Below are 13,492 nucleotides of genomic sequence, written 5' to 3' on the forward strand. Positions count from 1 at the left end.
ACCCCAAACACATGCCACTCAGACTAAAGTTAGATGATTAGGTAAAAATTAATATGTAATAAGTCAGGCACCACCCACTGCCACCTCGGGCAGTGGTGGTCGGCGGCAGTCCGTGGCGGCAGCCACCCACACACGGCAGCGGTGGCGGTTTCGAGTGATAAATCCAACAATCTAAGTACACATAAAAGTTCCTACATCATTCATACACAACAAAACACATCCACACCCACTTCACGGCTTGCAGAAACAACTCACACACATGAACACGAGTTCCAACATTAAAACATGCAACCAAACTCAACCACCCTCATGGTGGCGTGCGGCTGTCGGAGCAACGGTTGACAAAACACGAAAGGCGCTCAGAGCGGCGGCGGCAACAACGTATCAACAGAAAAGAGGCGGAGAAGGGATAGGTTCGCGCGACCTCTAACCAAGAACAATAGCAACGTCGGGCATGGCTTCGCTCCTCCTGTCTACGATTGACGTGACTGAGTCTCGCGGTTCTCGTCTTCGTCGGCATCGGGGTGGTCGGCGGTTCATGATGGCGACAATGGAGGTGGCAGCGGCTGGAGGTGAGGGGTGATAAGGGTGGCGGCTGGAACGTGAATTTAGGGTTAGGGTTTGAGGTTACCATTTAAATTAAGGAACAAGAGGAGGGGGAGGTGATGGGTTTTAGTCCCGCCTCCACCTCAAACTTATGACCAATTTTACACTTCTGGCCCCTCCTTCTCCATTCTTTTCAATTTAAGTCCATAATTTACTCTATAGCCCCCTGCTTACATAGATCTATTCAATACTAGTTCAATTGTTACAATTTAACCCTCAATATCCATAAAATATAACTTTTAACACCCCCAGGTGTACACCCCACTAATTTAATACGACTTTAGGGCTAAAATAGAAATATATAAAAATACAACTCGGGGTATTAGGATTTATGATTTATTTATTTATTTATTTATTATTATTATTATTATTATTATTATTATTATTATTATTATTATTATTATTATTATTATTATTATTATCATTATTGTTATTATTTATTTTAAACAGGATATTACAGTTATAATCTATATAACCCTATCTTTCCTTCATCTTTGTCATGCTCAAATACATGACTCTATCATACATATACATACATACATACATATATACATAAAATGTATAAATTAACTTAAAGAGGGAGAGTGAGAGTAATAACTCACCTTATTAGTTAGTGATGAGTAACTGTCCCATCTTCCTCTACTCTGTCATTGATGCATCTTGATCTATCTTCTCTGCTCTTAGGCATATTCATACACATACACAAGTATCTCAATACTTGTCTTAACCTATTAAGAACTTAATGATTCTTAAGGTCAAAATGTCCTTTTAATGGATCAAGTTTCTATCACTTCATTCTTTAACTCTTAATCTCCTTCAATTGAAGAATTAAGCATCTCATAATACCTAATTCATCATAATCTACTCTAATACATCAATTACATACACAATCACTAGTTAGGATTTCAAACCCTAACTCTCATTGGATTGATCCCATCATGGGGATTGCATATAAAGGTTATTTAAGGCATCTAAACACCTTCTTTGACATTACTAACAATATTTCTTACTCTAATCTAACATAACTAGCTCAATTAATCAAAAACACCATTATAGCTCTACTAGCTTAAAAATGGAGAAATTGATTACCTCATGAGTTTTCCACCTTCAAACTAAGCTATATGCACCATTGATCGCTTCTTCATCCTTTTCAAACCTCAAAATTGCCAGAGCTTGGCTATGGAGGTGTCTGGGGTGCAAAATGACAAGAGCGAAGGGCTTAACACCCTTTCATCTGTCTCATAACCGCATTGTGGTTACCTATTCGCCGTGCCGTGGTGACCTTTTGACCCGAGGTCAATGGTTGCGTAAATGCTTGTCACGCTGTGGTACTCTATCCCTACTTGCAACCTACTTTGGCCACCGCGTCGTGGCATCCATGTGCCCGTGCCGCGGATCAATGTACGATGCTATGCTTTCTTATGTGTGACACTCGTCGTGTCATGGCACTTAGTTCATTATGCCGCGGTTTCGGCTTGATAGCAACCCTTAGTTGTTTTCCCTTTCAGCTTTGGGACATTTTTGTCCCAAATTTCGTCCTTCATATCCTGTTCATTTCTTACCCGTTTTCGATGTTCTTTATATCTACACGAAGGTGGGATCTTACTCTACACATATGTTAAGTCACTTCTCATTGAATTAATATGGACCTTAATCTATTAAGTCATAAAGTTGGTCTACAGATCATAAAATACCCATTTTACCCTTTTGACCAATAATGCATATTCTCGTGCATTCTTTCTCTTGAACTTATTCGTCCAACCTCTTCTTAGTGACTTAAACTTACCTTGGCCATTTTCATGAAGTTACCACTTTAAATTCTCATCTTTTCTCATAATTGACCAAATTGCCCTTTTGGTCAATATTTGACTAAAAGGCAACTTTAGCTAAATTTTAGGTTATTCATTAAGGAATAACTGTACCAAGCCACAATAGAATAATGCCTTAAAATCCATACCCTAATCGATCCAAGGCATAACCTTCGACCAATATTCCTTCATTTTCCCTCCTTTTTCATAGGTTCTTCCTTTTTTTTTCTCTGATTTTTCACATACTCAAGCTAGGGTTTGGTTTGGCCAAAAGGAATAAGAAGGGAAAAGTTTTGTTGCTTGAATCGCCGTATAGGGGACTACAACACGAGAGAAGTTATGTTTTGGGCTCTTAAATCATACGAGAGAAAAGTAAGAAGAAATGAAAACAAGAAAGGTATTATGTTCACTTTCTAGTTCTAGTTTGTTGCATTAAATCAAGGAACTTGTGATACTTTTGGATTATGGATTGAATTTTGCTTCTATTGCGTTTTATGCCTTTTTAAAGCATCACCGTAATCCAACATTAGTAATGTTAGGAAAGAAAGAAAGAAAGGGGGCCTAATTCAATTAAAGGGAATTCACTCGACATACGAGAGGTAACTCTAGTGATTAGAATGATCGAGGATGTCATAAGAATAATATCACTGACATAAAGTAGCATATATATTGGTCTCAGATCCTTGATAATAATTGAAAAGAATAGAATAATTGACTTAAAGTAGCAAATAAACTATTATATCCTTATGTTTTATTATATATAATTTTTAAATGATTTTTTGATATTTATTAGTTATTATTTAAAAAAGGGTTCTCTCTCTCTCTCTCTCTCTCTCTCTCTCTTCCGATTATCTTCTTCCTCACCTGATGTGTAACTCAAAATCCACATACTTCAATTTAATAACATCATTGTACCCGTTGTTTCTTATACACTTATAAGCTACTTCATGCTCCATGTTCCCTACAATTTCATCGACCCTTTAAATTGCTCAACTGGTCGGAAATTTAATCCTCCTGATTGATATATCCAACAACCCTATCACTTCATGCTTTTTCAATCAAATGGTGTTTGGTTTTACAATCCAATAAAGGATACAATTGAAAACTTTCTTTCATCAACTAGACCACAACTGTCATTTTCTCATAAAGTGTTCCAACTGATTATTGAGACTTCTAATTTCATCATAATTATGAAGGAATGCTCAATTTCTGGTCTCTCTTTTCTTTGTTTCAAGCTTAATAAGCCGACCCCATGACTGATTTCTTACACATAGGTAAAAGTAATTGATTTAAGAAATTAGTTTTATGTGTATATTTTCATTTTCCTCAATTGTGTTGACCCCTTCTCCAATTTAGATTACAAGTAAAAGTGAAAACAAAGATTCCATGGTGAACTTTTCAAGTTACACACCAACTCTTTGTGGAAATGCCCCAAATGACTTCAATTTGTTCATGCCCCAACCTGGTACTTTCATAGCTTCGCCATATTAGTCATCACTTCTCAAAATTATTTAAACCTAGCTATTTTTTTGCTCGGTGTTTTGCTCGTACCTTCAGTTTAAGAGAAATTAAAACACGTGAGGTGAGGAAGAAGACCAGCAGAGTGAGAGAGAAAACCCTTTTTCTAATTAATAATTAACAAATATTTAAAAAAAAATCATTTATAAATTAAATAATAATACATAAGGGTATAATATTCTTTTTAGTTTAGACAGGGACCAAATATGCAACAAAGCCAAGCGTAAAAGAATTATTTCTATAATTTTTGAAGGGTTTGGACTGAGTTTCTGAATGAATGCAAACCATAAGGACCATTTTTAATAGTTTTATCTTTCTTTTATAATAAAATCTAAGTTTTAAATTTCGCTCGGAAAAAAAGCATTTTAAATATAATCCAATCTGATTCCACAACAAAGAAAAATGCACAAAGTTGTGATATTATTGAAGAGTAAAATGTTCTCATATAGTAAACTCTATTTTTCAAGTTATTTCAAGTTTTTATACTATTAGATCTTTTATGCTTGTATTTTATAGTTAAAGTTGGTGAATATCTACGTGTTGTGCTAAATAAATTATATAGTTAACATTTGGCAATTTCATGTCAAAAATAATTATGTCAGTAATATTGACCATGAAATAATAAGTTCTTAAATTAATTTGATATATAAAATTGTAATTATTTTGAGCCATAATATAATATCTATTTAAATATATATTTTAATGGACGCTACTCGTGAGTAGCATGATAATGAAACTAAATATGATTTTCGATTTATTGTTACTTTTAATGATATGATTAACTAATTTAAAAATTACTTATTTAATTTATAAGTTTGATCATTATAATTATTTAAAATATCAACCATTTTTATTTATAACTTTATGTAATTTATAACTTTTATTAATGTTAATTAAATAAAAAAAACTTCTTTGAAAAGAAAAATTCTTATAAAAATAGTTTTAGATATTGTTTTAGTTAATTTGACAAATATATTTAAGTTTTAAATTTAAAATACTCAACTCATTTAAACCTTTTAAACTATTTAAAAAAAAGTCTTTGAATATTTTTTAAATTTTATTTGATATCTTGATTTATATTTTTGATTTAGCATGATATTTAAATTAATATTTAAATTTATTATATTGATAATTCAAAAATTTATTTTTTAATACGATAATATTTTATATTTAATAATATATTTAAAATAATTAATGAAATATATTAAGTTGAAATTTGAATAGTTTAGAAATTTCCAATACATTTGATACAAATAAAAATGTTACAATCCATTTATAATAGAGAATATATAAATATATTATTTAATTGGGCTAAAAAACTTGTGAACAATTTTGTGAAGTTAACATTTTCTTAAAACGTGTGGATGGTTTGGACGGTTGGACCCTATAAACTATAAAAGGTTACAAAGGCCCAATTATAGATTTTTTTTTCGAGTCTATGCCTCCTTTAGGTCCGAGATACATGATTCGATAATATTTTAACACTCACGAAAGCTCATTATTATAATGCTTTCCAAAATTAGAAGTTTATGACGTCAGCAAGAAAATAGTAAATCAGAAAAATGTTCCTAAGTAAAATTTCTTTATATTATTTAACACTCGTAACTTAAGATATATGTTACAACAATTAATCATCTTAGCAAATACATGAAAGAAGTTTAACTACTCGAAGCCATATGGGATTAAACTAAGAAAAATCTATTCATGTAATCCTCAAGGAATGGAAAAAACATCATTCCTAACATACTACACATATTCCCGGGAATCATGGCCTATTCCATTTTACTTCTGAATGGAATTGGAATTGGATTTGGAATTGGAATTGGAATTACCTCTTCAAATTCAAGCTAGACGCATCAAACAACTCCATAAACTTTTGATCCGATACTCTTGCTTTAGCAGCCGCAAACCTTCGGTACTCATCAAAAATAGAAAGTAGACTCCATTTTTGCATTTTTCTTAAACATCCCACAAGGCACCCTGTTCGATGCTGAATCAAAGGGTAAATATGTCAATTCACGTTATGGTTGAAACCGGAGATATATAATATAGATATTTAAGTGGATATAACACATACCTTTCCTCTTTTACAATGAATCAACAAAGGATGATTTCTTACATCTGTAAACAACAAATATAATAATAAGTAAAACGGAAAAATACATTAAAGTCATCATATTTTGGTCATTTTTGCAGTTCAACTACTCTCAGTTGCGTAAATGAAAACCAACCAAGTTTTATATATTTTTTTTCCTGAGTTAAAGTCATCAAAATAGAAATTTTAGACAAAGTTTAGCGACAATTTTTTTTTCATAAAAGCCACTAAACTTTGACAAATATTTTTATTGTGACCACTTTTAGCTGTTATATGTCATGTCAAAGTGGTCGACTAAGAAAAAATTGTCAAACTTAGGTAGTTTTTATTGAAGAAACTAAATTAAAATTATAATGGTTACTATAAAAATGGACAAAAATATAATGGCTTTTATGAATATTACCCTAAGTAAAATCCAATTTAATTAGGCTACATTTTATATTTTATAAAATAAATAGATGAAATGAGAAGAATATGTTGTTATATACCAAGGACAACTTTTAAGGCTTCTCGAATGGTATCTTCAGGAATATCATAGAAGCTTTCCTGCATCATTACAAGGTATTATAATTTATATGATTTGATAAACTAAACCTTAATTTGTTTCTTCTTGTGTTGTTTTTGTGAATTTGTGTTTATTGATCCAAAACATTCTAGCAGTTACATCATCTTTTAATTATTTTAAGTATGTATGCTTTAGAAAGTGTTAAAGAGATAGATTCAGTATTACCTATTTGATTCCTGAATTGACTTAAATACTTAGATATGTAAGTCAAATAGGCTTACACTCCTACTTCGGAATTTATGTTGCTCAGCTCAAGTTATGAGCACAAAATTTCTCGTATTCTTTCAGGGAAAATGATTGTCAAGTTTGATAAATGAAGGTACAGTTGTTGATTTTGAGCTTTCAATGTAAAAATGATAAATCAGAAACACAAATTTGAGATTTGTGGAATAGGTGAATGGTGGATAAGTAGAAAATTAGAAGGAAACATGATAAGATAACTATCAGATCTCAACTAATCTCATGATTACAGGAAGAGATCATGATGAAATTCAACAAACTTACCATCAATTATCACATGGAGTTGTCCGTTAGTCTACAAAATCTCTAAACAAAAATGACAAAATAAACGATCGCAATCCGTACCTTAGTGCCTTCAATACCAAAATGAAACAATTGAATCCGATTTGACTTCAGGAACTCCAGATTATGCTCCGGATATGCCTCAGGACACAGATATCTAGAACAAAAAATCCCCCAAAACTGTAATATTTCTGTTAACACATGAATGTGATGCGAAAATTGATATGAAGAACGCAATAACAAACGATTTCTCATCTAATGCTCATGTGTTGATTGAAAAATCAAGGATCAGAATTTAGAAGTTATGACTCTTAGAGTTTCTAAACGCAATCAATGTTATCCGGCTGACAATTAGCTTTAAGATCGAGTAAATAATGACTGACTTACACGATAGAGCGGAGGTCAAGGGATTTAAGGAACGAGAAGTTGGCAGAATCCGGGAAACTAGAACGGTAGATTCCATAATCGACCATGGAGAAGTTAAGAGGAGGATATAGCACTTCGCCGGTAGCATCAACTTTCCCGGTAGCCATTGTTGATAGCGTGCGAAGTGGCTCAACGAACTTGATCGTTCTGCACACGTTACCACCTTCTTGTTTGAGTTCTTGGTCCAGTTTCATGGTATGAAATTCTCAGAGAGAAGATCCAGAGAGAAAATATGAAGAAGAAGAAGAATATTCCAGGAGTGTTTGTGGTCTACGGCAGTTATCGAATGTGACAGGGAGCACCGGAGCAGCGTATTTATAGGGTTCGGATGATGGTTAATGAGCATTGTGGGATGTGTAATACACATGGTAACATGGCTAGTTAGATAAGCTACAAAATTACAAATGTTTTTTTAGTGGGGTCCAAATCTATATTTTTAGTTTAACTTTTGATTAAATTATGTTGATGGTCCGTGAAGCTAACTCCCTTTGAGATTCACCGTTAAATGTTTGTGAAATGACAAATTCGTCCTTATACTAAAATTGATAAAAACAATTATATATTTACTATTTTTGAATTTTTTTTAAGAAAACATATAGTATACCCTAATCTAATATACAACCATCTTCCTAAGTCCAGAGTATTGTCCTCCGCCTCTTTAGTCGCCAACACCAATCCCTTTCCATCTCTCACCGGCTACTTAATCCGCCTCTATCATCACCAACCTGTTGCGATTCCAGAAAGGCTCATTATTGCCACCTCAACCCATGAGCCATCACATCCACTGACCAGTTCGACAATTTGCCCTTTTTTCTTCCTGGTCACAAAGATTGACCAAGAAGAAACTATCAAAAGACTAAGTGCCACAATAGAAACCACCTTTAGGAATCAACAAGCTTCAATTTCGAACATAGAAAATCAAGTTGGTCAAATTTCCAAAGTTCTACAAGACAGATTTCCTGGGACACTACCAAATTACACGGAGACCAATCCAAAGAAAATGTAGACATGAGGAGTCTAGCTAAAGACTCCATAAAGAAGCGTTTGTAGGAGGCAACCCGGCAGTGGGTTTGAACATTTTTACTTTCATTTTCTTGTCTTTTTTTTTTTTGCATTACTTTTATAACTAAATTTCAATACTTTTATTCTCTGAAAGTGAATGAACTATTAAAATGAAAAGTTGAGTTTAAAATTTAAATAAAGGAAAAATCATAAAACAACAGGTTTAGAACTTTTCATAAACAATCTGTGACTAGACAATATAATAGCAATGCAATTTTGATAACCGACTTTAAACCGTAAAGTATCTTCTATCGCGACGCGTATATATAATCGCGTCGAGATTTAAGCCGTAAAACAAATTTGTAAATATTGAATATCTTATTCTCAGAGAATTCATCTCAAATCTTTTGCTCTCTCTCTCTCTCTCTATATATATCTCTCTCTAAAATAATTCAAAAACCCTAATTTCTTTTTTTCCTCTAGAAGACAAAAATGTATGAAAACTTCTCATTTTGATTCTTCAATTTGATTGCTTATTTTTCAACTATGTTTTTGATTTTCATTGATCCATATTCAAATGAACACTATTTCTCCTTGAGATGATATTTTGTTTAGAAACTTTTCTTTTACTAAGAACAACAACAAATTTCTTTGAATACCAAGCTTTGATTTTTCGGTTAATTTGATTTGCTGGAATGTTCCATTTATTAAAAAATGTTGTTTCAGGAAAATTTTCGAAAAAAATTCATTTACCGATTTTTACACCGTGATTGTTAAATCGTGCGGAGAAAACTGTGCTAATCATAAGAAACTATCAACTGCTTATTATTGCCCAACTCATTTGATATAACATTACAGATGTCAAGACACAAATTTTTGAAGTTTAAGGACATTCCTTGGGTACAAAAGATTTTTTTTAACTCTCATTTGGCAAATCTAAAAGAAAAAGGAGATCAAGATTCCTAAAGCACTTGATTGGGGAACACTTGCCTCAATCTAAATCGATCACTGACATAGACATGCATCCCATAAAGACAATACTGATAAAAGATGAAGACTTGTCTTATATATATATATATATATATATATATATATATATATATATATATATATATATATATAAAACATGGAGCAACATGTTTAACATAAAGGAGGTGATTTACAAAGAACGAGTGCAAGAATTCTATGCTACGTTAATCTTTAAGCCAGAAGTCACCAACTATCATGAAAAATGAGCAATAACTTTCCGACAAAGAGGAAAAGCTAATGTAGTGTATTAGAATCGGCATGGAGGTATGGAATATACACAAAAGAGGAAGCATTAAGCAAGGAATGCAACCACTATATATCAATGTTTCCTAGAAAGATATCACAAGATTTTGATCACAATGACACTTGGAAGAAATATAGATATGGAAGCTTTGATTTAAATGCACCATCTAGTAGAATCAAAAGCCTTGCGTATAGGATCATTTACCAAGTAATTTCAAGTATCATTGCTCATCATGAGAATGAAGATTTCATATGTCTCAATGATTTTTACATATTAGACGAACTCTTGACATATGAAGAAGATGTGAACTTGCCATATTGTCTTCCATACTATCTAGGAATTCATAAATGAGGATGACCCCATAGGAATGTTATCGTTGGAGCCCACTTTGTCATAAGTATTGCCAACTCATTTGATATCTTATCAAATGAAGTGATTTTGAGTATGAAGGTTTATGCACTGGAAATTATGGAGATGGATTTCTTAAATCCATTGATGCTTTCGAAGAGATTCAAGGATTTAGGAGATTAAATAAGGTGAATGAGGAAAGTAAAGAAAAGAAAGGGAATGCAAACAAAGTGGAAAACTCAAGAATTGCACTATGAGATTTTGAGTTTTGCAAGTCTCTTCTCCTATCTCATAATTTTTTGTTGTTTAGTCTTTTGGGTGTGATTCTTTAGAGGCATTCTACTTTGGGTACTAATCTTCCAAGAGCATCAAGGAATTCGAGAGATACAAGAATTCAATAAGCAAATTCTATTTTCCTTAAAGGTTAGTAATCTTATTTCTCTTTGTAGTTTTAGTTAGTCGTTTCAAAAGTAGGTTCTCATAACTAGTAAAACCTAGATCCTAGTGTTGGGTACAAAGTTATCCATGTATGATTTTGTAAATGGTTTGACTTTTGTAGACCCACTTGCATGTGGTAAAGTAGCCTTGTGACATGAGAGATAGATAGATAGATAGAGAGATAGAGAGAGAGAGAGAGAGATGTAAACACCTCTATATAAGGTGGGTTCATTCCACATGTAGAGGTGTGCTTGAGAGATGTAACATTGAGAGTGTTAGTGTGTGTTAATTATGTAGATTTAGATCTAGGTCCTTTTTTGTAACACCTTACATAATCGAATGCATCTCTTCAACACCGAAATCACCGTGTTCTTTGTGTGTTCTTTAATTCCGCATGCCAAACCAATGTTCATAATTCACATCAATTGGTATCAGAGCGGGTCTTCGAAGATCAACATGATTTTTTGAAGAAACGGTTATCGGTTAGGCTAAATTCGTCGCAATTGGAGCATTTATGATTTGGAATTGAGTCTTGGGTTGATGTCGAGCAAAGTTAAGCAGGTCTTCTCTATCAATCGTATTGTGGGGTAAAGTTCAATCCTAGTAGTTGCAATCGATGGTGTGAAATTGTTGGAATTCGATTTTGATTGATGATTGTCGATACTGATTTTAAGTTCGTTGTCAAACTTTAGATGTCGAACTAATTTTGGAATCGATTTGGGTTGAAAACTGGAAGTGAAGGCTGGTTTTGGTGTCAATGTTTCGAAGGTTTTGGTATCGACGTTCGCGAACTGGAATACATGAATTGGGGAAGAAACATAAATTTTCGAAATTGGACCTTAAAGTTTCAAAAGTTTGACAGCTTTTACCCACCTTCGAAATGAGGCTTAATTTTCGACAAATTGAATGAAAAAGGCATAGTTTCGAAATTGGTCTTTAATGTTTCGAAAGATTGACAGTTTGCACCCACTTTCGAAATGAGGACTAAATTGTCGAAAGTTTGAAGAGTTGTGCAGTTGTTTCGAAATTGTTCCTGAAGTTTCGAAGATTTGGCAGAATTTACCCACCTTCGACATTGGGCTGAAATTCTGAGAACTTTGATAATTTTCGAATCAGGCCCCTGCAGTTAATGCGAATTGACGCTTTCTACCTAGTTTTGCAAATGGGGGAGATTTTCGCATTTTTTGCTGTTTTGGGCGCACCGGGTCACTACAGAATTTTAAATTGACAATTTCTACTCAATTTTGAGAAATTTTATCAAAGGCGGTCCACGAACGAAGCTAAAAATTGAAGAATTTTTAAATTTTCCGGATTGAAGCAAAATGTTTATGCCATGTGTTAAGGGGGAGTTTTGGATTGAAAAATTCTGAATTGAGCGCTTTCCCATTCCCTTTTTGGTTTTATAATCACTTTTTTTATTATAAAAAGGGGAAGAGATTTAGATATGGAAATTCGAAAGTTGAATTTTTCATATTACGCGAACTTGAAGACTGAAGTGACCTCGGGTATTTGAAGTTTATGAGATGATTCGATTGGAGATTCGGAAGTGGTTTCGGTTCATGATGGGTTTGGACTTATTGAAGATTTTTGGAGTGTGCTTTTATGCTCAAACTTGGGTAATTTTTTTGGAGATTGAGAAACTCCTAATTACCTTTTGATGCTTGGTTCGTATGGTTTCACATTCTAGAACCCAAATTGAAGAATCATGAAAGAGTTGAAGATTTGATGTTCATCTCTACATGTGTCACATTTGAGGCTCGGTTCGTGAAGTTGCTCGAGTTTGGAAGATTTGAAGCGGGTCATCCATTCCTAACTTTGAGGGGGAGAATGTTGGGTACAAAGTTATCCATGTATGACTGTGTAAATGGTTTGACTTTTGTAGACCCACTTGCATGTGGTAAAGTAGCCTTCTGACATGAGAGATAGAGAGAGAGAGAGAGAGAGACATGTAAACACCTCTATATAAGGTAGGTTCATTTCACATGTAGAGGTGTGCTTGAGAGATCTAACATTGAGAGTGTTAGTGTGTTAATTATGTAGATTTAGATCTCGATCCTTTTTTGTAACACCTTACATAATCGAATGCATCTCTTAAACACCGAAATCACCATGTTCTTTGTGTGTTCTTTAATTCCGCATGCCAAACCAATGTTCATAATTCACAGCACCTAAGGTGCATGTACACTTAGGGTTATTTTGATTGCTTTTGTTGCCAAATATTAGTGTATATAGGCATAGAAAACTTGTCATCCACTAACCTGGACTGATCATACATGTTAAGTCAATACATAATATGAATGAATAGACTGGGTCTTGGAAATCGATCATTATTGGTAGATAACATAGAGTCATAGGATTAGTGATATTAGAATTAAGTTAATTGTAACATCTCAAAAATCATAGAAATTTAAAATTTTCAAAAAACAACCTATTTAAACCATAAAGTTTTTTACAAAACCATGTTTCAAAAGTAAAATCATAATTAGAGTTTTTCCTAAGATCCAATATCATAAAATTAGGAAGATGTGCACGATCACGCCTTTGCTTTCCCGCGATCATCTGAAGTACCTGAAATAATAAACTAAACTGTAAGCCAAATCTTAGTGACTTCCCCCAAAGTACCAACACACAAACATATAACAGCATGCATACTGGGTCCACAACTAATATACTGGATTACCCCTGAGCCACAACATGAGTCTGGCTTGCCTTCTGACCCATAGCTCATGTCTAGCTTGCACCCAATCCCACATCATAAGTTTGGCTTTCCTTCTAGGCCTACAACTTATGGCTGGCTTGCTCCCGGGTTTGTTGGCTTCCGCACAAAGGAGTATCGCCTCAACCCACCCATACTATGTCAACATATACATAACAGATAACCAAAATATTCA

General features: G+C 33.4%; 1 protein-coding gene across 1 annotated transcript; it reads right to left on the reverse strand.

The window, feature by feature from the left end:
- Positions 1 to 5,509: 5,509 nt before the first annotated feature.
- LOC145137829 (inositol diphosphatase DSP1-like) lies at positions 5,510 to 7,872 on the reverse strand. The gene is made up of 5 exons (XM_079071964.1): positions 7,502 to 7,872; positions 7,178 to 7,271; positions 6,516 to 6,573; positions 6,010 to 6,053; positions 5,510 to 5,922 (listed from the first exon to the last, which is right to left on the reverse strand). The coding sequence occupies exons 1-5, from the start codon at positions 7,732 to 7,734 to the stop codon at positions 5,761 to 5,763; spliced, it is 591 nt and encodes a 196-aa protein (XP_078928090.1). The 5' UTR covers positions 7,735 to 7,872; the 3' UTR covers positions 5,510 to 5,760.
- Positions 7,873 to 13,492: the final 5,620 nt, after the last annotated feature.

Source organism: Lactuca virosa, chromosome 9 (genome assembly GCF_052849685.1).
Source record: "Lactuca virosa cultivar CGN04683 chromosome 9, Lactuca_virosa_CGN04683_v6, whole genome shotgun sequence".
Taxonomy (NCBI): Eukaryota; Viridiplantae; Streptophyta; class Magnoliopsida; order Asterales; family Asteraceae; genus Lactuca; species Lactuca virosa.

Excerpts from the sequence above, each read along its gene's own strand:
- LOC145137829 (XM_079071964.1), bottom strand. The coding sequence starts at position 7,734 with ATGAAACTGGACCAAGAACTCAAACAAGAAGGTGGTAACGTGTGCAGA. Across the intron at positions 7,272-7,501 it reads CTTGACCTCCGCTCTATCGT|ATATCTGTGTCCTGAGGCAT; the intron begins GTAAGTCAGTCA and ends TTTTTGTTCTAG. Across the intron at positions 5,923-6,009 it reads TTCATTGTAAAAGAGGAAAG|CATCGAACAGGGTGCCTTGT; the intron begins GTATGTGTTATA and ends CCTTTGATTCAG.